Source organism: Lepidochelys kempii, chromosome 24 (genome assembly GCF_965140265.1).
Source record: "Lepidochelys kempii isolate rLepKem1 chromosome 24, rLepKem1.hap2, whole genome shotgun sequence".
In the NCBI taxonomy this organism is placed as follows: Eukaryota; Metazoa; Chordata; order Testudines; family Cheloniidae; genus Lepidochelys; species Lepidochelys kempii.
In genome coordinates, this window is record NC_133279.1 from 13,547,127 (window position 1) to 13,574,287 (window position 27,161).

The 27,161-nt window shown below is 51.0% G+C and overlaps 1 protein-coding gene across 1 annotated transcript in view; it reads right to left on the reverse strand.

Moving 5' to 3' along the window:
• Window positions 1-3,472: 3,472 nt before the first annotated feature.
• Window positions 3,473-27,161, reverse strand: part of LOC140902933 (IgGFc-binding protein-like) — a 119,181-nt gene continuing 95,492 nt past the window's right edge. The window contains exons 56-69 of the mRNA XM_073323515.1: window positions 26,220-26,815; window positions 25,223-25,796; window positions 24,135-24,334; window positions 23,596-23,737; window positions 22,694-23,025; window positions 20,804-21,377; window positions 17,165-17,763; window positions 14,753-15,314; window positions 13,225-13,820; window positions 12,526-13,096; window positions 10,635-10,834; window positions 6,977-7,357; window positions 4,001-4,287; window positions 3,473-3,482 (exon numbers count right to left, since the gene is read on the reverse strand). Of these exons, the coding sequence (XP_073179616.1) occupies window positions 3,473-3,482; window positions 4,001-4,287; window positions 6,977-7,357; window positions 10,635-10,834; window positions 12,526-13,096; window positions 13,225-13,820; window positions 14,753-15,314; window positions 17,165-17,763; window positions 20,804-21,377; window positions 22,694-23,025; window positions 23,596-23,737; window positions 24,135-24,334; window positions 25,223-25,796; window positions 26,220-26,815 (5,624 nt within the window). The remainder of the gene's footprint in view (window positions 3,483-4,000; window positions 4,288-6,976; window positions 7,358-10,634; window positions 10,835-12,525; window positions 13,097-13,224; window positions 13,821-14,752; window positions 15,315-17,164; window positions 17,764-20,803; window positions 21,378-22,693; window positions 23,026-23,595; window positions 23,738-24,134; window positions 24,335-25,222; window positions 25,797-26,219; window positions 26,816-27,161) is intronic.

Consider the following 27,161-nt stretch of genomic DNA (forward strand, 5'->3'; position numbering starts at 1 on the left):
AGCTTAGACAATGACGTAACATTCCTTTTCACTGATTGACCAGTGGCTTTCCATCTCAGATAGCTTCTTGCTGAGAAACATGACAGGATGGAACTCTTGATTCGGTCCTTCCTGCATTAAGACTGCTCCTGCACCACGCTCGGACACATCTGTGGTTACTAGGAACGGTTTGTCGAAGTCTGGGGCACTTAGCACAGGGTCAGTCATGAGTGTCGCTTTAAGCTGGTTAAAGGCCTTCTGACACTCTTCAGTCCAGTTAACTGCATTTGGCTGTTTCTTTTTGGTTAGGTCTGTCAGTGGGGCGGCGATTTGGCTGTATTACGGTACAAATCGCCTGTAATATCTGGAAAAAAGAAAAGGAGTACTTGTGGCACCTTAGAGACTAACCAATTTATTTGAGCATAAGCTTTCGTGAGCTACAGCTCACTTCCCGAAGAAGGATTGGATCTGTTTCTTTGACTTTGGGACAGGCCACTTTTGGATAGCATCCACTTTGGCTTCCAGGGGGTTTATAGTTCCTTGACCCACCTGGTGTCCAAGTCACTCTGTTTAGGCCTATTTGACACTTCTTAGCCCTAACAGTTTGTCCTGCCCTCCTTATGCACTTGAAGACTTTTTGTAGATGTTCCAAGTGTTCTGCCCAGGAATCCAAAAATATGGCCACATCATCAAGGTAGGCGACTGCACATTCTCCCAATCCCACTAGGAGACCATCTATATGTTTTTGGAAGGTGGCAGGTGCATTCCGCAGCCCGAAAAGGAGTACATTAAATTCATACAGCCCGACATGTGTGGGGAAGGCTGACCTTTCCTTGGAGGATTCATCTAGCGGTACCTGCCAGTACCCCTTGGTTAAGTCCAAGGTAGAGATGAACTGGGCCCATCAGAGTTCCTCCAATAGTTCATCTGTGCGTGGCACTGGATAGTTGTCTGGGTGAGTTACAGGATTTAGCTTACGGTAGTCCACGCAAAAACGTATCTCCCCATCTGGTTTGGGAACTAGAACCACTGGCGATGCCCATGCCTTGCCAGAGGGGCGGATTACACCCATCTTTAGCATATCCTGGATCTCCCGTTCTATAGCAGTTTTAGCTTGAGGCTAAGTGACCCCGCTCAGTTCAGACTTGAAAGGGGGAGAGATGTGACGAAGTGGGGGGGTTTCTTCTTTTTTCCTTGTTTTTTCCAATGGTTTGCATGCAGAGGGGTTCGGGACTAGAAAGATAGAGCAGGCAGAGCCCACCTGGATGCAGGGGAGTCTTGGATGTGCTGTGCTGAGGGAAGCCAGACCTGAGGGCCCTGAGAGTTTCCTGTGCTGGGTTCAGACCCTCCTGTGTTACACTGGCTGAGAGTCGCTCCGGTCTAGAGATCAGGGTGGCATCATTCCCTCTGGGAATGGAGGCCCCAGGGGTCCAGAGCGAGTGGACTCCCTGAGGGGGTCCATGGTGCGAAACAGGCATGCTAAGGCTCAGAGAAGTGCGGTTCCCGGAGGTGGAGAGGCTTAACCCCTGAGAGAGAGTGGACCCCTGAGAAGGGTTTGAAAGATTTGAAAGTATTTTCTTTCCTTATTGGTCCTTTTGGTCAGGTGCCAACCAGGTTATTTGGGCTTCTTAACCCTTACAGGTAAAGATACAGTACAGCTGCCCAGGAGGAATTTTATGCTACCCTTATCTGTATGTTTATGACATGGGCTGTCTCACTGAAGGGGGTTCCCCCCAGGGACCACACGGGGCCAAGAGTGGGCACAACCTGGGAGTCCCTGACAATTTCTAAATGAAACATTTTTGATTTTGGGGGTTAAAATGACTTTTTGTTTCAAAACATGCTTCTAACACAGATATTTCAAAATACCAGAAATGGAAAGAAACACTCAAAATTATTTTTTTTTATTTCTCTGAAGTGCCAGCAAACTGAAACATTCATTATTTACACTGCTCTAGTTTACAAGCACTAGTCCAGACATCTTTTAGTTTCATAGCTTTCAAGGATAGAAGACATCATTGTGATCATATTGTCTGACCTCCTCTATAACACAGCCCAGAGATCTTCCCCAAAATAATTCCTGGAGCAGATCTGTTAGAAAAACATCCAATCTTGATTTAAAAATTACCAGTGATGGAAAATTCACCGTAACTCTTGATAAATTGTTCCAATGGCTAATTACTCTCACTGTTAAAAATTTACACCTTAAGCTGGAGGTTTAGGTTGGATATTAGGAAAAACTTTTTCACTGGGAGGGTGGTGAAGCACTGGAATGCGTTACCTAGGGAGGTGGTGCAATCTCCTTCCTTTGAGGTTTTTAAGGTCAGGCTTGTTAGAGCCCTGGCTGGGATGATTTAGTTGGGGATTGGTCCTGCTTTGAGCAGGGGGTTGGACTAGGTGACCTCCTGAGGTCCCTTCCAACCCTGATATTCTATGATTCTATTTCCAGTATAAAATTGTCTAGCTTCAACTTCGTGGTACTGGATTGTGTTGGACCTTTCTCTGCCAGATTGAAGAGTCCATTATTAAATATTTGTTCCCCATGTAGGTACTTATGGACTGGGATCAAGTCACCCTTTAATCTTCTCTTTGTTCTACTAAATAGACAGCTGCTGGAGTCTCTCATTATAAAAGCGTGTTTTCCATTCCTGTAATCATTCTCGTATCTCGCTTCTGAACCCTCTCCAATTTATCAACATCTTTCCTGAACTGTAGACACCAGAACTGGAGACAGTATTCCATCTGTGGTTCCATCAGTGCCAAATAAAGAGGTAAAATAATCTCTTTACCTTCTCTTTGATGAAGATTGAGCTCTTTAAGTCTTGCTCTATTGGCCCTCTTCTTCAGACATCCTTGTAGCTCTTTGCTGAAGCCTCTCTAACTCTGCCCTCAATGATGTAGCCAGCTTGTTAACTCCTGCACATCTGTTGTCTTTCTTCTCCCCAAGGCCAATGTAGCACCCAAGTTTATTGATTTACACAGACGTATCAGCTACCATGGGGAATACAAGTGAAGACATTCCATTTGAGAAACAGATTTTTCTACCTCTTGGGCTGAACTTCATCCGTACTCATGAGTTTTATTAGCAGAATGCATTATTATTATTATTACCTCTTTGTACTGTGGTTGCATCTGGGTGTCCTTGTCATGGACCATCACTCCATTGTGCTCGGCTCTGTACAGACATGGAACAAAAAGACTGTCTTGTTCTCTTCCACTGTGTCAGAAAATTACGTTAAGATAGAAAGAAACAGGCTGTGATAATAAAATCACTGGATGAAGTTTGCAAAAATCAGTTTATTGCTTCACAATCGTATCTGCAGGTTTATTTGTTTTTACTGACAATCAGAACAAAGTCGTTTTCTCATTTCATACCCTAGAGGACACAGAAAGTCACGAGGGCTATAGTTATGGCACTATGAGCAATTCCTAGCTAAGATGGCAGCAGGGTCCACTCCAGGGAGGGAAGATGCTTCAGCAGCCAGGATTTTGTTTAGACATCACTAGAAGAGAAAAACAGGAGAGGAGTGAGTCAGCCTCCTTCAGGACTGGGAAGAGGTATCAGTAAGATTCCTTTGCAATGAATTCATAGATTTTAAGGCCAGAAGGGACCATTAGGTTATGTAGTCAACACAGGCCAGGGAATTTCCTGCAGTGTGGAAAGAACTACACTAGGCTGCCGTATAAGGGGATGCTTTCATGATCAGTAGCTTGTGGCTGGACTGCAGTGTATCTTTTAGACGGCTGGTCTGTTGAGCTATAAAGACTAGCAAGCGATGGAGAATCTACCTCACCCCTGGGTGAGGTGCTCCAATGGTTAATTATTCTCTCTGTGGAAACAGTTGCATCTTATTTCTGATCTGAACCTTTCTAACATCGTCTTTCGGACCCTGGGACCTGCTCTGCCTTTGTCTGCGAGATTAAGAAGCCCTCTGCTATCAGAAATCTCCTCCCCAGGGAGGTACCTATAGTCCATCAAAGAAAGATCAGAGGAAAGGGCGGCATCTGCAGAGCCACTCACCACCCTGAGAAGTCTCTGGCCTTCCAGGCATTGATGACCTCAGTGATGTTCCCCGCGACTCCCCCGCTGGGCAGCCGCAGGTCATCAGAGACATCGCCATTGAAGTTCCCGCAGGGTGCACACAGCTTGTTAGCCAGGCTCTCGCCGACTCTCAGCAACACCTCTCCACTGGGACTGAACAGAACCTGCAGTCCCGAGGCCTGGACCACGGCCAAGCCGCCCTGAGACTTGTGCACAGACACAGCATCGGAGATCTTTGCCGGGAGAGGCACTGGGCGCCCATTCACCTGGAACACACAGACTTAGACCAGAGGAGAACTGGGAAACGTGGGGGTGAATGGCAGGGACTGAGCTACAGTCCATCGGCCCCATAACATGGCAACAAGATCTAGAGTCTAGGGGCCTCAGTAACTGGCAATGGGGACTAGAGTCTTCGGGCTGCATTATAAGGCAATAGACTTAGACTGAGAGGTGCAGAAAACACTAAGACGGAAGGAGGAGCCAATCAATAAACAGTGCCCTGGAGAGCAAATTGTTCCGATTCTCTCAACACCCAATGAAGGTGCTCTGATTTGCATAGGCAACTTGATTGGCAAACGTCCCTCCTGCCTTCAGTGTTATTGACCTGTGAGCAATTGTGTCTCTTAGTGGGAAAAGTCAAGAACTCTAGAGACTTTATGGAAATGATTTAATTCCCTCATTTGAATATTTGGTGAATTCGCTTATTTGAATAAATGACCACAACCCTAGGGGGAGGGATAGTTCAGAGGTTTGCGCATTGGCCTGCTAAACCAAGGGTTGTGAGTTCAATCCTTGATGGGGCCATTTAGGGATCTGGAGCAAAAATAATTGGGGATTGGTCCTGCTTTGAGCAGGGGATTGGACTAGATGATCTCCTGAGGTCCTTTCCAACCCTGATATTCTATGATTCTAAGAGAGACACAAGGTGGGTGAGGTGATATCTTTTATTGCACCAACTACTCTTGGTGGAAGGGACAAGTTTTCAAACTACACAGAGTTCTTCTTCACGATGGTGTAGCTTGCAAGCTTGTTCCTTCCACCAACAGATGTTGGTCCAATACAAATGATCACCTAATCTAATCGCCTTTTATGATGAGATTACTGGTTCTGTGGATGAAGGGAAAGCAGTGGATGTATTGTTTCTTGACTTTAGCAAAGCTTTTGACACGGTCTCCCACAGTATTCCTGTCAGCAAGTTAAGGAAGTATGGGCTGGATGAATGCACTATAAGGTGGGTAGAAAGCTGGCTAGATTGTCGGGCTCAACGGGTAGTGATCAATGGCTCCATGTCTAGTTGGCAGCCGGTGTCAAGTGGAGTGCCCCAGGGGTCGGTCCTGGGGCCGGTTTTGTTCAATATCTTCATAAATGATCTGGAGGATGGTGTAGATTGCACTCTCAGCAAATTTGCAGATGATACTAAACTGGGAGGAGTGGTAGATACGCTGGAGGGGAGGGATAGGATACAGAAGGACCTAGACAAATTGGAGGATTGGGCCAAAAGAAATCTGATGAGGTTCAATAAGGATAAGTGCAGGGTCCTGCACTTAGGACGGAAGAACCCAATGCACAGCTACAGACTAGGGACCGAATGGCTAGGCAGCAGTTCTGCGGAAAAGGACCTAGGGGTGACAGTGGACGAGAAGCTGGATATGAGTCAGCAGTGTGCCCTTGTTGCCAAGAAGGCCAATGGCATTTTGGGATGTATAAGTAGGGGCATAGCGAGCAGATCGAGGGACGTGATCGTTCCCCTCTATTCGACATTGGTGAGGCCTCATCTTGAGTACTGTGTCCAGTTTTGGGCCCCACACTTCAAGAAGGATGTGGATAAATTGGAGAGAGTCCAGCGAAGGGCAACAAAAATGATTAGGGGTCTGGAACACATGAGTTATGAGGAGAGGCTGAGGGAGCTGGGATTGTTTAGCCTGCAGAAGAGAAGAATGAGGGGGGATTTGATAGCTGCTTTCAACTACCTGAAAGGGGGTTCCAAAGAGGATGGCTCTAGACTGTTCTCAATGGTAGCAGATGACAGAACGAGGAGTAATGGTCTCAAGTTGCAGTGGGGGAGGTTTAGATTGGATATTAGGAAAAACTTTTTCACTAAGAGGGTGGTGAAACACTGGAATGCGTTACCTAGGGAGGTGGTAGAATCTCCTTCCTTAGAGTTTTTTAAGGTCAGGCTTGACAAAGCCCTGGCTGGGATGATTTAACTGGGAATTGGTCCTGCTTCGAGCAGGGGGTTGGACTAGATGACCTTCTGGGGTCCCTTCCAACCCTGATATTCTATGATTCTATGACCTCATCCACCTTGTCTCTCTAATATCCTGGGACCAACATGCCTACAGCAACACTGCAAACATCTTCTTCAGGTTACTGAGTTCCGAATGTGACATCATGATACTGCCTCGGATTCCTCCCTCTTTCCCATGGGGGCAATCTCGCTCCCCACAGTGGACAGGGCTCCCCGGGATGGGGTGGTCTTTCCCTCAATGGCCAGGTGCCCCAGTGAAAGGAGGGATCTCTCCCAGGGACCCTACTGGGTCACAAAGACCCTTCCTAAAATAGTTCCCTGCCTCTCCTCCAACATCGGAGGTGGGACACAACAGGGGTGAAGGGGTGGCTGGGAGTCAGGATTCCTGGATTGCTTCCCCAGCTCTGGAAGGGGAGTGGACTCTAGTGGGTTAGAACAGGGGGAAGTCCGGACTCCTGGATTCTAATTCAGTCTTTGCTGCTGAATAATTGTTTATCCGTAACTCATGTCATCCCCAACAGCCTGTACACCATGTCCTGTCAACAGGGGGCTCATGAGGCTGAGTGACTTGATCTTTGAGATGCCCAGATCGGCCTCAGTTACGGATCAACATCACTGTAATTTTTAGACTTTTCATCATTTTGGTGGCAGCTGAATGAGCCTCCTGCCCCTTTGCCTCAGGCTGTTCTAACGCGGCCCCCTCTTACCCAGGTCTCCTTGTTCCTTTTCACAGCTATGAAAGCATCTTGGAAGAAAATGTAGGCGGTCGTCCCAGCCATCACTGCCCCATCGCTGCATGCCCTGACATCCACCACCACCCTGAACCAGGAGGGGGCGCTGTCATTGCAGAGAGAGGCCAGCTCGTAAGCTCCACTGTGGAGATCTCCTCCAGAAGCGCCGTCGAAGGAGGTGAGCCGGGCTCCAGGGAGCAGCGTGCACCGGCCTTCCTGCTTTATGCAGCCGCGCACCCCGTCCTGGAGCGCACAGATCTCCTTTTCGGGGCAGCTGTGTGGCTCGCAGACAAGCCCGCCTGAGGCCTGGCAGGTGCACTTCTCGGAACAAGCACCGGAGATGATGCTCTCCCCGGCCTGCAGAGAAATTCCCAAACAACTTTGTCACAGGAAAGCATCAAGAGAAAATTCCCAGGATGGGATCAACTCAAAGCTTCCTTTCATTATTTAAATTACAGTAGCATGCTGACGTCCCATTGCGCTAGGTGCTGTACAAATAAATAGTGAGCGATTCTCCCTGCTCCAACCGAGACCAGGGTCCAGTTGTGCTGGGTGCTGTACATAGACATAGTAAGACACAGTCCCTGCCCCAAAAGGTATGTCTTTACTGCAGAGTTATCTTGGGAGATCTTTCTTCCTCTGGGGTAACCTCGACCAGGAGTGAGCAGCCACACTACAAAACCCTACCCCAGTGTCCCCCCGATCCTGTGTCCCCCCGATGCTGAGCTCCACCCTGTGTGCTCTAGGTGTGCCAAATTTGGGAATTTTGGTAATACTTTATCAGATCTACATGCGTCTCAGTTTCCCTCGGTGCTTTGTACTGCTGTGCACTGAGTGTAAAGGGAAGGGGTGAGGTGTTGGACTCATGTAGCCACCTGGTTGGAGGCCAGAGTCAATAACAAATAGAATAAAGTCTAGGCATGTGAACAGAGGGTCTGGAAGAGACAATGGAAACCCCAAAGGCTGGGACATTCACCTGCTCTTACCAACTACCAAGAGACAGGAATTTAGCTGCAATGAAGCAGAGCAAATGTCTGAGCAGGAGAATGAAGGGGAAAGGTGACAGGTGGCTGGGTGCAGAGCTTAGCTCACAGGGGCTCTCTCCTGAGATGGAGACAAAGGGAGAGAGACAAAGAGAGGAAGCAACATGGTTCCTCCAGCAGCATGGCTCAAGGGAGCCCAGGCATTAGCCAGTCTGAACTCTGCCGTGACCTTTGCTTCTCTGGGCTAACCCAAGGCCTTTCAGATGCTGTAGCCAGGGGACTAACAAGCTGTTACCTTGAAAAGATGGCCTGGTATCACTGCAAAATCTCACTGAGGGCTTTGCACCCTGAAGAGGTAGGAACAAAAACTCCCACAGGAATACAGCTTGGCTGGACTCGCTGCAGGGAGCCATGGAGAGACAAGGGATCACTGGTACCCAGAACGCCAGTTGAGGACTCATGGGGCCATGAGCCTGTCCCTGTGGAGCTGTGTGGGTCCTTGGGGCCCAGCACACTAAAGGGACTAGTTACAGGCTGGAGCATAGACCAGCCCCTGTGAATCCATGACACAGGAATTCTTCCCCAGTGAATTGTGGGAGAAGGTGTCTGTCCTTCTGGGCACAGGAGGGCTATCAGTGATTTAGCCTATGTCCTCATGGCAAAGTGGCTGTTACCAGTCTGAGTGTAAACAGCACTGGGGGTCCAACCCCATCCTCGCTCCCACCCACCGGTTAGGCCAGTCAGCCTAGGCTGAAAGAACCACTGAACTCCAGGTGAGAAAATCAGAATGGCCATAGTGGGTCAGACCAATGTCCGCCTAGCCCAATATCCTGTCTCTGGCAGTGACCAGTGCCAGATGCTTGAGAGAGAATGAACAGAACAGGGCAATTAGTGTGTGATCCATCCCCTGTCATCCACTCCCAGCTTCTGGCAGTTGGAGGTTTAGGGACACCCGGAGCATGGGGTTGGGACCCTGACAATCTTGGCTAATAGCCACAGATGGCCCTATCCTTCATGAATTTATCTAACTCTTTTTTGAATCCAGTTATAGTTTTGGCCTTCACAGCATCCACTGGCAACGACTTCCACAGGTTGACTGTGTGTTGTGTGAAGTGCTTCCTTTTGTTAGTTTTAAACCTGCTGCCTAGTAATTTCATCAGGTGACCCTGGTCCTTGTGTTACGTGAAGGAGTAAATAACACTTCCCTAGTCACTTTCTCCACTCCACTCCGGCTTGTATAGCTCTCGATCACATCCCCCCATAGCCGTCTCTTTTCTAAAACGAACAGCTTCAGTCTTTTTCATCTTTGTGTAGAAGCTGTTCCATCCCACTAACCATTTTTGTTGCCCTTCACTGCACCTTTTTCAATTCTAATATCTTTTTTGAGATGGGGCAACCAGAACTGCCCTCAGTATTCCAGTTGTGGGCATACCAGGACTTGATATAGTGGCATAATTATATTTTCTGTCTTACCATCTATCCCTTTCCTAATGGCTTCTAACATTCTGTTCGCTTTTCTGAGAAGTTTGGGTGGATAGGGGTGAGGGGAAGGGACAACATTCAGGGAAGCGCCTGAGTTTACTCTGCAGTGAAGACATCCCCCAGGGGACCAAACCTCAACTGGAGAGCAGAGAACCCCAAAGAGTTTACAAGGGGGAGAGGGGAAACTGTGGCCAAAGAGGTGACATGATTTCTCCAAGATCATTGCAGAGCCAGGAACTGAACCCAAGTTTAATTCCTAGCCCAGTGCTCCAATTACCCTGCAACTGTTGCCTTTGATAAGAAATGGGCAGTAATAATAACAATACCACCCAGCTCTTCTATAGCTCTTTGCATCAGTGCACCTCAAAGTGCTTTACAAAGGAGATCAGTATCGTTCTAAGATGGGGAAACTGAGGCACAAAGAGGGGTAGTGTCTTGCCCAAGTTCACTCAGCAGGCTAACACTCTTTCTTTACCTGTGATTTCAACAGAGACAAAGGGACATGACTCAATTAAGGCTGGAAATCAGACAAAAGTTGCCAACCATAGGAGGACGGAGGTTCTGGAATGGCCACCCACCAGGAGGAATGGGAGCAAGGAACCTGACTGGGCTGAAGATGGAACATGATGATGAAGATGGAAGTTCATGAACTTTCTAGACAGGAAAGGACCTCTATCCCATTCCCCATTCTCCAAGCCAGCCACTTACCCTAACTGGGGTCAGGATTAGACCTGCAGCCCCCTAGAGGGGAAAGGCAGTATGTCCCATTCCCTACCCCCTTTAAGCCAGCCAGTGTCCCACGCTAGGCCGGATCAGAGCCGGCGCCCTCTAGTAGGGAAGGGCTCCGTATCCCATTTTCCATCCAATCCCTTGGTTTTCCTGTGATGAATCCCTAGTTCATGGCATAGTTTCATTTCCACGTACATGGATCACACAGGGCAGGTGTCTGGATGCTCATCTAACCAAATGCCGCTGACTGCAGCAGAAGTCACATGGGTGACTGAAGGCAGGACCTAGCTGTAGGTTTTGGGTGTCACTGCACTGAAGAGCACAGACACACAGTCACTGTGACTCCCAGTGGGAAGCTGGGACAATCCCACACCTACAAGGGCATCCGATGCAAAATGACAGCATCCAGGACGACAGCCGACTCATATCCCAGCACCCACCTTGATGTAGCGTCCGTCGTGCACGCAGCCGCATCCTTCCATGGACGTGCACGTTTCCCCATTGAATGCGTAGCCGGCTTCACACTGGCAGCCTTCAAAGCATTTTGCAGTGCACTGGGCAGGGGAGAACAAGCCAGCGCAGGTGAAATCACAAGATCTAGTGCACAGCTCGTAGTGGCTGTTGGCCGGGCAGGTGAAAGCTGGAGAGAGAGAAGTAAAGGATAATGAGGGATGAAAAACTGATTCCACCATGGGCATAGTTATTAGACCTGTGCGAATAACAGAGCTAGGCAAAATGTTTGGGTGAGGCAGAATTTCTGCAGAAAAATGCATTTTTCATTTGGGTCAAATTCAATGAATATTTTCAAATGGAAAAAGCATGTTGGTTTTTTTCATAGTTAAGATGGGATTTTTTTTCCAACTTTTCATTTCAAAACAGAATTTTGTCTCCAAATTTGGCCAATTAAAAACAAAATCACACACACACACACACACTCACGTGAAAGCCATACCAAAATGGTGGAGCTGAAACGAAAAACTTGGCCAAAAAATTGTTTCAAGTCAACCCAAAATATTTTGGTCAATTCAAAATTATTCTTTTTCGTCAAGTTTTCCAGTGAAAAGAAAACATTAGAAAAAAAAAAGGTTTCAGTTCCAGTCAACCCAGGTGTGGAAGTAGATAAAGGGAATTTGGATGCAGGCCTCTGAAATGAGCAGGAGTCAGGCTATCTTTAGCTTTAATAACGCGAGATTTGTAGAAGCGGGGATAGTGCGAAGTGAGTGGAAAAGAACTGTGAAAGAGGCTGTCGTGACCTTGTATTAGATAAGAATTGAATGCTGACTATAAGAGAAATGGTAAGAAAAATAAGATATCATGAAGGAATATGTCTAAACAATATGCAGTTGTTACTTATTATTGTCTGTAATAAAGGTATAAATACTTACTCTAATTGTTTATCTGGGAGAGACCTGCCTAGGTGGGGGAAACCCTGTGTCCTAGGGCACTCTCTCCCTCTGTGCAATTGCTTGAGATAATAAAGTGGATCTGATTTGCTGCACCCAACCAGAGAGTAAGAACTGTGTTTTTTGCCAACACAGGTTTTTGGGAGGGATTGTCCAGCTCAGCCTCTGAACAAAACAATCTGTGAGTCGCTCCCCTATAGTCATTGTTTGTTCTCTGGCTGTGTTGAAATCGAAACATAAGGATTTTTATTTCTTTTTCTTTTTCAGGGTTCTTTTAACCTTTAACAATCAGAGTAAAATTTAAAAAGTCATTTCAAAAAAAAAAAATCAGATCATTTCAGTTTTTCCAGAACTTTTTTTAACCATAAGAATTCAGCAAATTTGACAGAAATTCTCCAAACGTTTCAGTCAGTCAATCTAAAGACACATTTTTGGTGAAAAAAAGATTTATGTGAAACATCTCATCCCGGGGCCATTTTCTGGTCTAAAGCTCATCTGACCACTAGGAGAATCATTTTTCTGACTGCACGCTGGAGACTGACTGGTATGCTGTACCCCCCGCCCCCAACGTCACGGCCCCTCTCGCCCAGCGATGGAGTATGGGGGCAAACATTGACTCCCGTGGAAGAGTGCCTTCTGCTAAATCGTTCACACGGCAGCCCTTCCTAGCACTGCTCTGCGGCACCGGGGTCAGCACTGATTCGAGGGGAGACTGTCGAGTACTGAGCCTATATCTGCACGACAGTAGCCACTGCTACATAGCTACCGCACTGCAGCTATGCTCCACCCTGTCCCCTGCAGCATGCAACCCACCAGCTACTGACCCCTCGCAGAGGTATCTGACGGGCAGAGAGATTGTGACACCAGATCACTAACTGCAAATACAGCTGAAGATAAGAGCAGGCTGTAGATTGTTCTGTTGACTTACGGCAGAAGGAGGCCGTTCTCCAGGCTCTGACTGTGCCTCCCGCTGCCTGGCACGCGGCCACGTAGGCCTGGAGGCTCTGGCAGAGGGTGTCTCCCACGCCATTGGCAGCACACATGTCATAGAGACAATGGTTGAAGTACTCGGCGGGGCTGACCAGCGAGTGACAGTCTCTGAAGGGACCCGAGGTGGCTCTGATCAGCCCACAGGAGCTCTCGACCTGGTACGGCGCTGTCTTGGCTGCATCGCAGACCGGGCACCTCTCACCACAGCCATCGGCGCACGTGGCACCATCAACGGGCACCTTCCAGGAGGCCCCAAACTCATCCGCGTTCTGGGCGCTCTTCCCACCGGGCAGCAGGAAGTCGTCATTCTTGTCGCCGTTGAAGTTGCCGCACAAGCCGCACACGTGTCCCTTGTAGGAGCTGGGGATGAAGACTAGGACATAATAGGAGGTGTCATAAAGGACTTGGAGGCCAGAGGCAGATCGGACAATGAGGTTGTTCCCCTCCTGGTTGATCTGAAGTTTCCCATCGTCCATAGCCAGTGGGAGAGTGTAGAGCTCCCCGTCCACCTGTGCCAATGAGAGGGAAATTCACCCGTCACTAATGGGGACTCAGCAGCTGTGTCCTGGTTACACACGCACATACACACACACATCACTCTAGGCTACAATGAGAGTAATCTCAAACAGGGACTTACCGTGACTTTCCACTTCCTTCCCCTCTCCATGGTGATGGTGTAACCATGCACAGAGACCACCACCATCCGTGCCACTGACACTTGGCCATTACCGTAGCTCTCATTTTCTACCACCACAGAAAAGTTTGCCAGCCCAGCGTCACTGCTGCAGACTCTGGCTAAGCTGTAAGTGCAAGTGCCCTGGAAATCAAAGGCCCGTCCATCAAAGGTCAGATAGTGAGGGTCACCAGATGCTACACATTTGCCGCAGCCCGTGGCGTGGCAGCCCAGGACTCCGTTCTCCACCCTGCACTGCTCGCTGGCTCCGCAGGAGGCCTCCCGACACTGGACGATCCCATTGTCTTGGCACCGGCACCGCTCCCAGCAGGAGGCGCTGGCGTGGAACTCCTCTCCCTTCCTGTAGTACCTGCCCTGGTGCACACAGCCGCACTGCGCGACGGGGACACACCGGTCTCCGCTCAGGAGGAACCCGGCGTCGCAGAAACACCCTTCGGCACAGGGAGCGTCACAGCCGTCCGGCGCCGAGAGCCCGTGGCAGGTGCCAGGGCAGCCGCTCCCACAGAGCTCGTAGTGGAAGTTACGGGGGCAGGTGGGGCCTGCAGGAGAAGATCAGAGGGAACGTGCAGATGGCCGTGAGAGAAAGCTTCTTAAATGAATGCACCACCAGAAGAAAATGTGCAGGTATCACTTACAATCGTGTGGTTGGCGGGAACTGGGAGCCAAAACTCCTGGGTTCTAGTCATGGTTCAGGGCGGGAAGTGGGGTTCCCTGGCTTAGAGCAGGGAGGGCTGGGAGCCAGGACTGCTAAGCTCTGTCATTGGCTCTGGGGGGACAGTGGCGTCTAGCGGTTAAAAGCAGGGGAGATTAGCACTCAGGGCTCCTGGGTTCTATTCCTTGCTGTGAGCAGTCAAAGGGATCTAGCAAATCAGAGCTGGAGGGCTTGTAATCAAGTTTTCGGGGTTCTATTGCCAGCTCTGGGAAGGGATGAGGATCTAGTAGCTTAGTCCCAGAAGGGCTGGGAAGGAGTCAGGACTCTGGGGTTTTCTTTCTGACTCTTGGAGGGGCGTTTGGTCTAGTGGTAAGAGCTGCAGACAAGGGGACGTGTTGCAAGGTGAGTCCCAAATTCTGGAGTGGGCTGCTGTGTAATGTTTAGTGATGGAGGACTGGGAGTCAGGATAACTGGCTTCTGCCACTGGCTTCTCGGGTGACTCTGAGTTACTTGCTTTAGTTCTTTCGGTGTCCGTTTTCCTGCACCCTGACGGGATTCTATGATTCTATGATTCTAGTGTTGGCAAAGTATTTCCAACCCCTGGGAGACAGGTGCCAGCAAGGAGACAGGATTACATTGCTATAGCACAAAGATAAAGCAAAGCTGAGTAGGTGACCTTTACGGTTGGCAACACTACTGCAAGCTGATAGGTGTGTAAGGCCAGAGACACACGGCTGAGCCCTTCTGAGCCCCCTGCAGAGGGTGCTGCACATGGAGACTAGCCAGTCCTTAAAGCAGATTCTAGTAGGCGACACTCACTGCAGAATGAGGCTGATCTCCACTGCCATATCCGGATGCCCCTGGCCTGGCAGGCCGTCACGTAGGCACTGATGGCACTGCAGAGAGCATCCCGGAGACCCTTGTACTGGCAGGTGTCAAAGACGCAGTCGTCGAAGAAAGGGGCTGGGTCGATGACTCCGTGGCACTCTCTGAACGGTCCGTCCCCTCTGGTGATGACCCCGCAGTACCGATCTCCCTTGTAGGGTTGTCTCTGAGCCTCACTGCAGACCAGACACTTCCCGGTGCAGCTGTCTGAGCAGCCCGGGACGTCCCCCACCTTCCAGCTCTCTGCGAACTGGACGGCGTTGGCTGCCCGTCTCCCGTCTCTCATGGTCAGGTCGTCACTGGCAGTTTGGTTGTTGTCACCGCACAGGCCGCAGAGGGCGTTGGCGTAGGTGTTGGGCACAGTGACCCGGACCAGGCTCCCGTCGAAGGTCACCCTCAGCGCGAAGGCGGTCTTGATGAGGACTTGGGCTCCGCTGACGTAAGCCTGTAGCTTCTCCTCATGGTAGAAAGGCAGGGCCACAAAGACTCCGTCCACCTGGAACAGACGCGGCAGGGCCAGGGGTTAATTTTGAATGAATACTGCAGGCAGAAGGTGGGGACCCAGGACTCCTGGGTTTTATTCCTGGCTCAGGGAGGGGGGGCGAAGGGAAGGGAAGAAATGGGGTGGGGCCTAGTAGCTTTGAGCAGGGGAGGCTGGGAGCCAGGACTCCTGAGTTCTATCCCCCGTTCCGGGAGAGGAGTGAGATCTGGTGGGTTACAGCAGAGGGGGATGGGAATCAGGATTCCTGGCTCCTATCCTCAACTCTGGGAGGGCAGTGGTTGGAGCGCGGCGGCTGGGAGCTAGGACTCTTGGGTTCTAACCCCAGCTCTGGTCAGGGAGTGGGGTCTAGCGATGAGAGCAGCTTTGCAGGACAGGTTCACAAAGAGCCTGTCTATCTGGAACACACGTCTTGGGGATGGTCTGAATTCCCAGTTACACGAAGGCCTGCTCTACACTAGTAAATTAGGGCAGTATCACTATCGCTCCGGGGTGTGAAAACTCCACACCCCTGACCCACGCAGTTAAACTGACCTGACCCCTGGTGTAGACGTTGCCAGGTCAACGGGAGAATTCTCCTGTCAACCTAGCGAGTGCCTCTTGTGAAGGTGTCTTACCTACACCAATGGGAGAACTCCTGCCATTGGCATTGGCAGCCTCTTCACTGAAGCGCCGCAGCTACGGCAAGTCCATTGTGCCACATTAGCAGTTTATTTGGAAACAGCCCTAAGACTCTCTCACACCCCTTGGGCAGTGTAAATGCGGTTGACTCCCAACTTTCTGCTGTCAGATACCTGGAAAGGGCCTTCGCGCAACAGAAGTCAGGATCAAGTACTTTAGTGGAGGAAGCTTTTAGGGTGTTGACTCCCCTGGAGTCAATGGGGCCAGATCCCCAGCTGGTGGGAATGGGGCATAGCTCCTGTGGAGGGAATGGGACCCGATCCCCAGCTAAATGAGTGAGTCAGTTGAATGCACATCAGTTACAGTGGCAAAACGGCCCTGATGCAGAGGAGAAAATCCTGCCCTATATATTCACAAAGAGGCACTCAGTTCCTTCCCACACACCCACCACCAGCTCAGTGTGCAACGGACGCAGGTCTCATTTCTGAAACGGGGAGAGAAATAATGGGTAATGTATCATCAACAGCAAGAGTTCCTGCTCCCAGCTCCCCGAGAAGTCATAGAATCACAGAATATCAGGGGTGGAAGGGACCTCAGGAGGTCATCTAGTCCGAGCCCCTGCTCAAAGCAGGACCAATCCCCAACTAAATCATCCCAGCCAGGGCTTTGTCAAGCCTGACCTTAAAATCTTCGAAGGAAGGAGATTCCACCACCTCCCGAGGTAACGCATTCCAGTGTTTCACAACACTCCTAGTGAAAAAGTTTTTCCTAATAGCCAACCTAAACCTCCCTCACTGCAACTTGAGACCATTACTCCTCATTCTGTCATCTGCTACCACTGAGAACAGTCTAGATCCATCCTCTTTGGAACCCCCTTTCAGGTACTTGAAAGCAGCTATCAAATCCCCCCTCATTCTTCTCTTCCGCAGACTAAACAATCCCAGTTCCCTCAGCCTCTCCTCATAAGTCATGTGTTCCAGTCCCCTAATCATTTTTCTTGCCCTCCGCTGGACGTTTTCCAATTATTCCACATCCTTCTTCTAGTGTGGGGCCCAAAACTGGACACTAGTACTCCAGATGAGGCCTCACCAATATCGAATAGAGGGGAACGAACACATCCCTCTATCTGCTGGCAATGCCCCTACTTATACATCCCAAAATGCCATTGGCCTTCTTGGCAACAAGGGCACACTGTTGACTGTAGTCCTGTGGCTCTCCGTCCCTACCTTGATCTTGCGGGGATATTGCTGGCTGACAGTGATGTTTCTACCGTAGACCTCCAAGGTCACCACTTTGGTGTAGGACACGGCCTTGCTGCCGCGGTTGTTATTCTCCACCTTGATGTTGAATGGCGTGAGCGTGGGGTCCTCGGAGCAGACCCCAGCCAGAAGGTAGATGCAGGTGCCCATGAAATCATACTTTTTCCCGTCGAAGGTGGTGTAGTGAGGGTCTCCGGAGGCCGTGCAGGTGGAGTAGCTGATTGGGGAGCAGCCACGGACCCCGTTGATCACGGCGCATCTCTCGCTGGCCTTGCAGCCGGTCTCCTGGCAAAGCACCATGCCCAAGCTGGGATCACATCTGCACCGAGAGAGGCAGTTCTCATCGGCCCAGAACTCCTCGTTGGGTTTGTAGTAGCGGCCATTGTAGTCACAGCCACAGCTCTCCACGGGGACACAGTGGCCGGCACTCAGGACGTAACCGTTGTCACACTGGCAGGTCTCCACGCAGGGCTCCAGGCAGGAGGAGTTGGCGGTTTGGTCGGAGCAGCTGGCCGGGCAGGCGTTCCCGCAGGCCTCGTAGTGGCTGTTCTCAGGGCAGGGCAGGACTGGGAGGGGGTCAGAGAGGGGGAGATTTAACATCACAGGAAATGAACTAAAAACACCTGCTTACATGCAGCAAGAGCTAGAGAGAAATTCTAATGTGCAATCGGCATGCTCTATATCACAGGCCCGATGTACAAGCAGCCACACTAAGGCCACCTCTGGAGTACAGCACAGGGAACAACCCCGTTGGGCAAAGGAGTTTGCTAGCTGGGAGAGCAGGGAAATGCTCTCTTTGTATAGAAAATCCAAGAAAATCTGCAAAGTGCACCCAGAGCAGATGAGACCTCACTTGTCAAGGCCTCCTCTGGAGCCCCGCCCACACCAGATGACCTCAGACTCAGCACACGTCCCACGGAAGTGGAAAGACTCAGGAGATCCTGCTGGGTTGGGACCCCGTATATTCAGCTAGTATTTTCACTAACAAGGTCAGCTCCCAGACTGCTGCGCTGGGCATCACAAAATGCGGAAGAGATGGCCAGCCCTCTGTGGAGATAGAGGCGGTTAGGGACTATTTAGAAAAGCTGGACGTGCACAAGTCCATGGGGCCGGACGAGTTGCATCCGAGAGTGCTGAAGGAATTGGCGGCTGTGATTGCAGAGCCACTGGCCATTATCTTTGAAAACTCGTGGCGAACCGGGGAAGTCCCGGATGACTGGAAAAAGGCTAATGTAGTGCCAATCTTTAAAAAAGGGAAGAAGGAAGATCCTGGGAACTACAGGCCAGTCAGCCTCACCTCAGTCCCTGGAAAAATCATGGAGCAGGTCCTCAAAGAATCAATCCTGAAGCACTTGCATGAGAGGAAAGTGATCAGGAACAGCCAGCATGGATTCACCAAGGGAAGGTCATGCCTGACTAATCTAATCGCCTTTTATGATGAGATTACTGGTTCTGTGGATGAAGGGAAAGCAGTGGATGTATTGTTTCTTGACTTTAGCAAAGCTTTTGACACGGTCTCCCACAGTATTCTTGTCAGCAAGTTAAGGAAGTATGGGCTGGATGAATGCACTATAAGGTGGGTAGAAAGCTGGCTAAATTGTCGGGCTCAACGGGTAGTGATCAATGGCTCCATGTCTAGTTGGCAGCCGGTATCAAGTGGAGTGCCCCAAGGGTCGGTCCTGGGGCCGGTTTTATTCAATATCTTCATAAATGATCTGGAGGATGGTGTGGATTGCACTCTCAGCAAATTTGCGGATGATACTAAACTGGGAGGAGTGGTAGATACGCTGGAGGGGAGGGATAGGATACAGAAGGACCTAGACCAATTGGAAGATTGGGCCAAAAGGAATCTGATGAGGTTCAATAAGGATAAGTGCAGGGTCCTGCACTTAGGACGGAAGAACCCAATGCACAGCTACAGACTAGGGACCGAATGGCTAGGCAGCAGTTCTGCAGAAAAGGACCTAGGGGTGACAGTGGACGAGAAGCTGGATATGAGTCAGCAGTGTGCCCTTGTTGCCAAGAAGGCCAATGGCATTTTGGGATGTATAAGTAGGGGCATAGCGAGCAGATCGAGGGACGTGATCTTTCCCCTCTATTCGACATTGGTGAGGCCTCATCTGGAGTACTGTGTCCAGTTTTGGGCCCCACACTTCAAGAAGGATGTGGATAAATTGGAGAGAGTCCAGCGAAGGGCAACAAAAATGATTAGGGGACTGGAACACATGAGTTATGAGGAGAGGCTGAGGGAGCTGGGATTGTTTAGCCTGCAGAAGAGAAGAATGAGGGGGGATTTGATAGCTGCTTTCAACTACCTGAAAGGGGGTTCCAAAGAGGATGGCTCTAGACTGTTCTCAATGGTAGCAGATGACAGAACGAGGAGTAATGGTCTCAAGTTGCAGTGGGGGAGGTTTAGATTGGATATTAGGAAAAACTTTTTCACTAAGAGGGTGGTGAAACACTGGAATGCGTTACCTAGGGAGGTGGTAGAATCTCCTTCCTTAGAGGTTTTTAAGGTCAGGCTTGACAAAGCCCTGGCTGGGATGATTTAACTGGGAATTGGTCCTGCTTTGAGCAGGGGGTTGGACTAGATGACCTTCTGGGGTCCCTTCCAACCCTGATATTCTATGATTCTATGATTCTATTTCGGATGGGTCCATCTTTCCATCGCTTTCTGATCCATCCCTCTCTTCCAACCACTTCACCCACCAAATCCATCCCGCTTTTCTATTCTTCACTTACATTCCTCTTACACAATGCTGAACACCCCTTCTTTGAAGTGCGGAAGTGAGATTTTCTTTACATTAGATTGTAATAAATCTTTCTCGTTGCCTCCGTCTAATTGACGTGTACATCCAGGAGTATCTATATCTGTCTAATCTAGAACCTAATCATGGAATCATAGAATATCAAGCTTGGAAGGAACCTCAGGAGGTCATCTAATCCAACCCCCTGCTCAAAGCAGGACCAATCCCCCAAGTTTTGCCCCCGAAATGGCCCCCTCAAGGATTGAACTCACAACCCAGGGTTTAGTAGGCCAATGCTCAAACCACTGAGCTATCCCTCCCCCCAGTTTAGCCAGCCATCCCTCTGGCTCAGCATCCAATCGACCAATCTTTACCTCTAATTGACTTTATCTCCCCATGCACCTAATCCATTTATCCATCCATTAAATCTCTTTATCTCTCTATCCATCGAACCCACCTATCCGTCTATTACACCCATTTAATCTCTCCATCCATTTTATCCACGTATCCTCCAGTGAATCTATTTAATCACCCAATCCATCTAATCCATCTACCAATCTATTAAACCTGTTTAATCTCCCTATTCATCTAATCCATCCTCCTAACAATATTTGGAGACTCTTCCTTTCTCTCATCTAATCCAATCTATGAAAACCATGTGTCCATCGATTTCAATCGAGCTAGTCTCTTATAGGGGCTTCTCAAGCCCACATCCCCATGGTGTCTAGTTGCCAAGGTGCAGGATCTAGGCCTGGTGTCTGCCCTGACACTCCGCCCACTGGCCATCTCCTCAAGCAGCACAGTAACTCTAGTCTAATTGCTGCTTTTGTCAATAAAAAAAACAAACCACCGAGCTCACCGCAGCCGGACGGTGTCCTCCAGTCATAGACGGTGATGCCCTGTTTCTTGCAGATGGCGGCATAGGCCTCCAGCGCCTGGCACAGGATGTTCTTGGCTCCCCCGTTCAGACACACGTCGTAGATGCAGCTGTCAAAAATGTCCTGGGGGCGCACTTTGGAGTGACACTCTCTGAAGGGCCCTCCTGCTCTTTTGCTGATCAAACCACAATATTCATCGCCCCCGTAGATCTTCTGCTTGCTCTTATCGCACGTCAGGCATGTCCCTTTGCAATCATCCCAGCAGAAGGGGTCCCGGTCTTTGACTTTCCAGCTCCTGGCCCACTCCACGATGGAAGAGACTCGGGTGCCGTTGGGTGACGTCATGTCATCTCCACGCTTTTGGTTGAAGTTCCCACAAAGGCCGCCCATGGCCCCATAATAGCTGCTGGGGAGGGTGATGATCAGGTGCCAATTCCAGTCATACGACACCTGCAGACCAAAGTCTGTCTGCAGGATAGCACTGAGACCGCTCTGGTAGAGCTTGATTTTACCGTCTTCCAGGGTCACCGGCAAGCTGGTGGTCACGTCATTGATCTAGAGATAGGAGGAAAGAACCAACGGTTATTTCTCTTTTCATCTCACCTCTTCCAAGAGTTCTGCTCCTCTGGGACAAGAAAGATTAGAAAGCCCCAATTAAGCACTTGAGTCCTCAGAGATCAAATGTTCTCTGTCCAGGGGATCTGGCTGTGGAATGAATTCCCAGTGCAGATTAGATAAATCCAGAGTGTGACCTGGACTCCCCTTTAATAAAGCTTCCCAACAAGAACGAAGCATTGATATTCACAGCTTGAAACCCACCCAACTCACCACAAAATCTTACTGCAAGTGGAGATTTTTCTACCCCAAAAAGAGGAGAAAAGCCAGAAGCTCCATGGATTGGAGCAGAGACTTTACTCTGGTCAGTACATGTTATGGAGAGGATGGTTGGCTCCTATGGTGATGGGCGGCAGTACAAAACCAAAGAGCTAGAAAGAGAGAGCGAGAGAGTTGTGGAAGGAAGACAGGAACTGTTTAGCCTGTGCGGCCTGGAGGGATCCTGCGACATGGGGAGACTGGTTGAACAAGAGTTCTGGGGGACCTAGGCTGACTGGGGGATCCTATGTGGTCCATGGAGGCAAGATTGCCCAGGTGAATTGGGAGGGCCCAGGGGCCCGGAGCATATAATTTTAAATCGGTTCATTTCTCGCTTATTCTGTTCCTCTTCTGGAATGTTGTCATTTTCGATCTTGTTTCTTTTCATGGCCACTTTGAGATCACAAAAAGGGGATTTTCTTTCTGATAATCTGGAAAAATTTCTATTTTAAAATTTTTAAATATCATTTCTTTTTTTAAAAAAAAATACCTATTTCAAAACAAAGGACCTGATTCAGCAGAAATTCTTGAAAAAGAAACAAACAAAAGTACTGGCCCATTTGTATGAATGGAAGAAAAGAGATGTTGACATTTTCCGAAAGAAAATTGGTCTTCAACCAGCACAGAGAGATCGATAGATGTGTATGGGGATGGTTGGATAGATCGATGGAGAAAAAGCAGATGTGTATGGTGATAGATTGAGAAACGGATTGATGTGTATGGGCTGGGTGGAGAGAAAGAGAGATCTATATGGGGACAAACAGAGGGACGGATAGATGTGTATCCTGACCGATGGATTGACAGATTTGTCTTGGCCTGGATGGTAAGATGGATGCATATGTATGGGGAAGGATAGACAGAGATATAGACAGATGGGTATGCGGATGGATGGATGGATGGATGGATAGGTAGATGTGTATGGGTATGGATGTACCCATAGGGAGATATTTTTATTCCAAATGTAAGCTCTCCAATCATTTTTGCACTTTTGTACTCACTCTGATTTTCCCAACTTCCTTCTTGTAGATGGAGATGTTGTAGCCATAGACGTAGATGTTGGTCAGGCGCACGTAGGAGACAGCCTGGTTGCCTCCCCTGTTGTCGTTCTTCTCATCGATGGTGAAGGGCACCAGGGTGTTGTCGCTCCCGCAGTACTTGGCCAGGGTGTAGGTGCAGGTGCCCTGGAAGTTGAAGTTCAGCCCGTCGAAGGTGTGATAGTGCGGGTCCCCCCAGCCCCAGCAGGTTCCAATGAAGTTGGGAACGCACATCGCACGGCCGTTCTGGACCTTGCACGTCTCCTTGGCCCGACATGTCAGGACTTTGCAGGGATCTGAAAGGAGAGAAATCCCAGCAATCCATGAGAGTGAGGGCTAGGGGGGCAGGGGAGCTCGGTTCAGCACAGGCCCAGTTACCCACCCAAAGCCATTCGGAAGAGAGGCCAACCAGAGAGCAGTCAACGGGAGATGGTTTCCTGTAAAAGCTCTGCCTGAGTAGGGATTAAGTAAATAGGTCAAGTAAGGACCTCAACCTTTGACCAAAGCGGCAGGCCCAGAGGATACTTTTCTTTACCTCTTGACAGTCAAGTGCCTGGTCCAAAGCCCAGGAGAGAATCACTGACTTGATTTGACATAGCCTGCCTCCCAGCCCATCGGCTCCAACCCAGAGAACCCACCATGTAACCTACCCCCACCCCTCCCAGAGCTGTGAATAGAACCCAGGAGTCCAGGCTCAAACCCCCCCCTGCTCTAACCACTAGTCCCCACTCGCTTCCTAGATCTAAGGATGGAAACTCTACTCTGCGCCAGCTCCTCAGCTGTCCTGACTCCACTGAGTCTGCTCTAAGGACTCTCTATCTCTACGTTCATCTCTCTTCTTGTTTAACTCTTGCACTCTCTTTCACCTCTGTTGATGCATTGCATGACTCCATCTCTGATCTGACAGGTTTCATCCCTGGTGCAGCTGTGGGCTTCGCAGGTCACCCCTTGGGCAGGAGTGCAGGTGCAGCTTTGCTGGCACTTGTTGGTCAGAACCGTCTCATTAGGCTGTTTGAAAAAAGGGAAAAGAACACAATGTAGCCCGGGGAAAGGTAGTTTTTCAGCGCGGAGATGTTCATTTACAGGGAGGCCATATCTGGGACTAGAACCGAGTGTCTTATCTCCCAGTCCGCAGCCGCTCTACTCCACTTGGCACGACTGCCTTCCCGGAGCTGGGGAGAGAACCGAGGAGTCCTGACTTCCAGCTCCCTGCTCTAACCACTAGACTCCACCGCCCTGCCAGAGACACGGTTCATGGAACCAGGATTGTGCCATTAGTGCCTTTCAACAGAGATTCATGCATTGCCATTGGCAAGCGACAATGGTCTGATCCAACATGGCTGATGAGAGCAGGGCGTGAAGGACGTGACTGGATAGGAGTTAACACCCCAGCAGGGGGCGGTACCTGGTAATATATCCCCTTCTTGAAGCACCCACAGCTCTGCAGAGCCACGCAGCCCTGGCCATCAAAGAGGAAGCCATCGTCACACTGGCAGCCTTCGGCGCAGGTGTCTGGGCACTTCCTGGCGTCGGTGATCCTGGCACAGGTGGTGGTGCAGAGGTCGGCGCACACCTCGTAGTGACTGTTGGCCGGGCAGCGCAGAGCTAAGGCAGAGAAAGAAGCAACTGATGGCTGGAGAGATCTCAGCCCACAACTTAGAGCAGGGGCGGGCAAACTTTTTGGCCTGAGAGCGGCATCGGGTTTTGGAAATTGTATGGAGGGCTGGTTAGGGAAGGGGGGCGTGGCCCGGCCGCCACCCGCTCTCCACGCCCCCCTGCTTCTGGTCCCCTGACAGCCCCCTCCCACCCTGGACTCCTGCCCCATCCAACCACCCCTTCTTCCTGTCCCCAGATCCCCCGTCCCTGACTGACTCCTGCCGCCCCATCCAACCCCCTCTCCTTCATGACTTCCTCCCCCAGAGACCCCTGCACCCATTCAACCCCCCTGTTCCCCGCCTTCTGACCGCCCCGACCCCTATCCACACTGCGACCCCCGACCACCACCTCAAACTCCCCTCCCACTATCCAACCCCCCGGCTCCCTGCCCCCTTACCACGCTGCCTGGCTGCCGGTGCTACTGCCGCACACAGCGCAGCCCGGCTGGAGCCAGCCACACACAGCGCAGCCCAGAGACCGGGTCAGGCCGGGCTCCGCAGCTACGCTGCCCCAGGAGCTCACCGCCCTGCCTCCCAGAGCATGGCGCCGGGCAAGCCTCCCGGGCCAGGAGCTCAGGGGCCGGGCAGGAGGGTCCAGTGGGCCGGGTGTCACCTCAGGCTCAGAGGGACAGACATGAAGGAGAGGAGAATCTGACGGGGACGAGAGGACCAGGTCACCTTTATAAGGGAATATGACCTTGTTGGTTCCCACCCAAAGGAGTCTCTCAAGAAGCCCAGAGGCCTGGAATGAGATACCTAGAATCGCTCTCCCCGCCCCCCAGCGGGAGGGGAGCGAGTGGGATAGGCCCTTCTGCTACACCAGCATCGCGGCACTTACGGCAGAAGGAGGCGCTCCTCCAGGGCTGGATAGGGGCCCCGGCCTCTTGGCAGGCCGTCACGTAGCTGTGGATGCTCTGGCACAGGACCTGGGAGTCCCCGTTGCCCAAGCACACATCATACAGGCAGTTGTTGAAATACACGCTGGGGCTGACCATGCCGTGGCAGGAGGCGAAGGGGCCGTCGGGGGCCGTGAGCAGCCCGCAGTAGTTGCGCTGTTTGAAGAACTCCTTCTTCTTCTCCTTGCAGACCGGGCAGCTGTTCCCGGCGCATCCGTCGTCACAGGCCACCCCCGGGATCAGGACTTTCCAGGCGGAACCAAAGGCTGCCACGTTAGGGGCCGCGCTGCCGTCGGGGAGCAGGAACTCGTCGTCCCGACGCCCGTTGTTGTTCCCGCACAGGCCGCACGTCTGGCCCTGGTAGTTCCCTGGGACGGTGACTCTGGCGTGGTAAACCAGGTCGTAGCTCACGGTGAGGCCGAAGTCAGTTTGCACAAGGACGTTCCCGCCGTGCTGATACGCTCGGAGCTGCCCATCGGCCACGACCACAGGCAGGTTGTGGGACACCCCGTCCACCTGGAAGACACAGAGTATTCCCTGTGAACCGGGGCAGTGGATGTTGTTGGGGTGGGCTATGGGCACAAGATAGGGTCTCAATGACACCTGGGCAAATCTGTTGTGACTCCACTGAACTCAATGAAATTATGGCCATTTCTGATCTCAGATCCCTGGGCTTACTCTGCAATCATCCACTGAGCGTAATATGCTGAGGGCTGGATTATGATCTCACTTGTCCCAGAGAAAATCCAGAGCGATTCTGCTTTCTTCAGTGGGATGCCTCTAGACTGGCACTGGTGCCAGTAAGGTCAGGATCAGAACCTGAATGTCTGACCCCTCCTGCCTGTGCGCTCCTAATGAGTGACCCAGGAGACAAGTGCCCCTTGCATTGCCACATCAGTGGGGCTGCCCCATTGCAGGAACATCTTGAGCAGGACTTACCATGACGAGCCCCTTCCTGTTCTGCAGCAGGGTAAGCGTGAGCCCGTAGACCTCCACGGACATCAGCTTGGTGACAGACACCTTGCCATTGCCCCAGGGCTTGTTCTCCACCTTCACGGAGAAGGATGTCAGGTTCCCGGCGTCAGCGCAGGTCTTGGCCAGGATGTAGGTGCAGGTGCCTTGGAAATCGAAGGCAACTCCATCGAAGGAGAGGTAGTGGGGGTCTCCGGCAGCAGAACACGTTGCAGATCCGACAGGGTGGCATTTCCGGACGCCATCCGCCACCTTGCACTGCTCGTTGGCTCCACAGGAGGCCTCCCGACACTGGACGACCCCGTTGTCTTGGCACCGGCACCGCTCCCGGCAGGAGGCGCTGGAGTAGAACTCCTCTCCCTTCCTGTAGTACCTGCCCTGGTGCACACAGCCGCACTGCGCGACGGGGACGCACCGGTCTCCGCTCAGGAGGAACCCGGCGTCGCAGAAACACCCTTCGGCACAGGGAGCGTCGCAGCCGTCCGGCGCCGAGAGCCCGTGGCAGGTGGCAGGGCAGCCGCTCCCACAGAGCTCGTAGTGGAAGTTACTGGGGCAGGTGGGACCTGTAGGAGAGGGGCAGAGGGAACGTGCAGATGGGGGTGAGAGAAAGAAGAAATGTGCAGGTAAGTGGACAGAAATCTCTCTCTATTCATATCACTTACAGTAGGATTGTTCTGGTGGGGTTGGGAGCCAGGACTCCTGGGTTCTACTCCCAGCTCTGGGAGGGGAGTGGGGCCTAGTGGTTAGAGGCTGGGAGTCAGGTCTCCTGGGTTGTATTCTGGATGTTGAAGGGCGGTCAGGTCTAGCGGGTTAAAGCAGTGTGGACTGGGAGTCAGGACTCTGGGGTTTTCTTTCTGACTCTTGGAGGGGCGTTTGGTCTAGTGGTAAGAGCTGCAGACAAGGGGACGT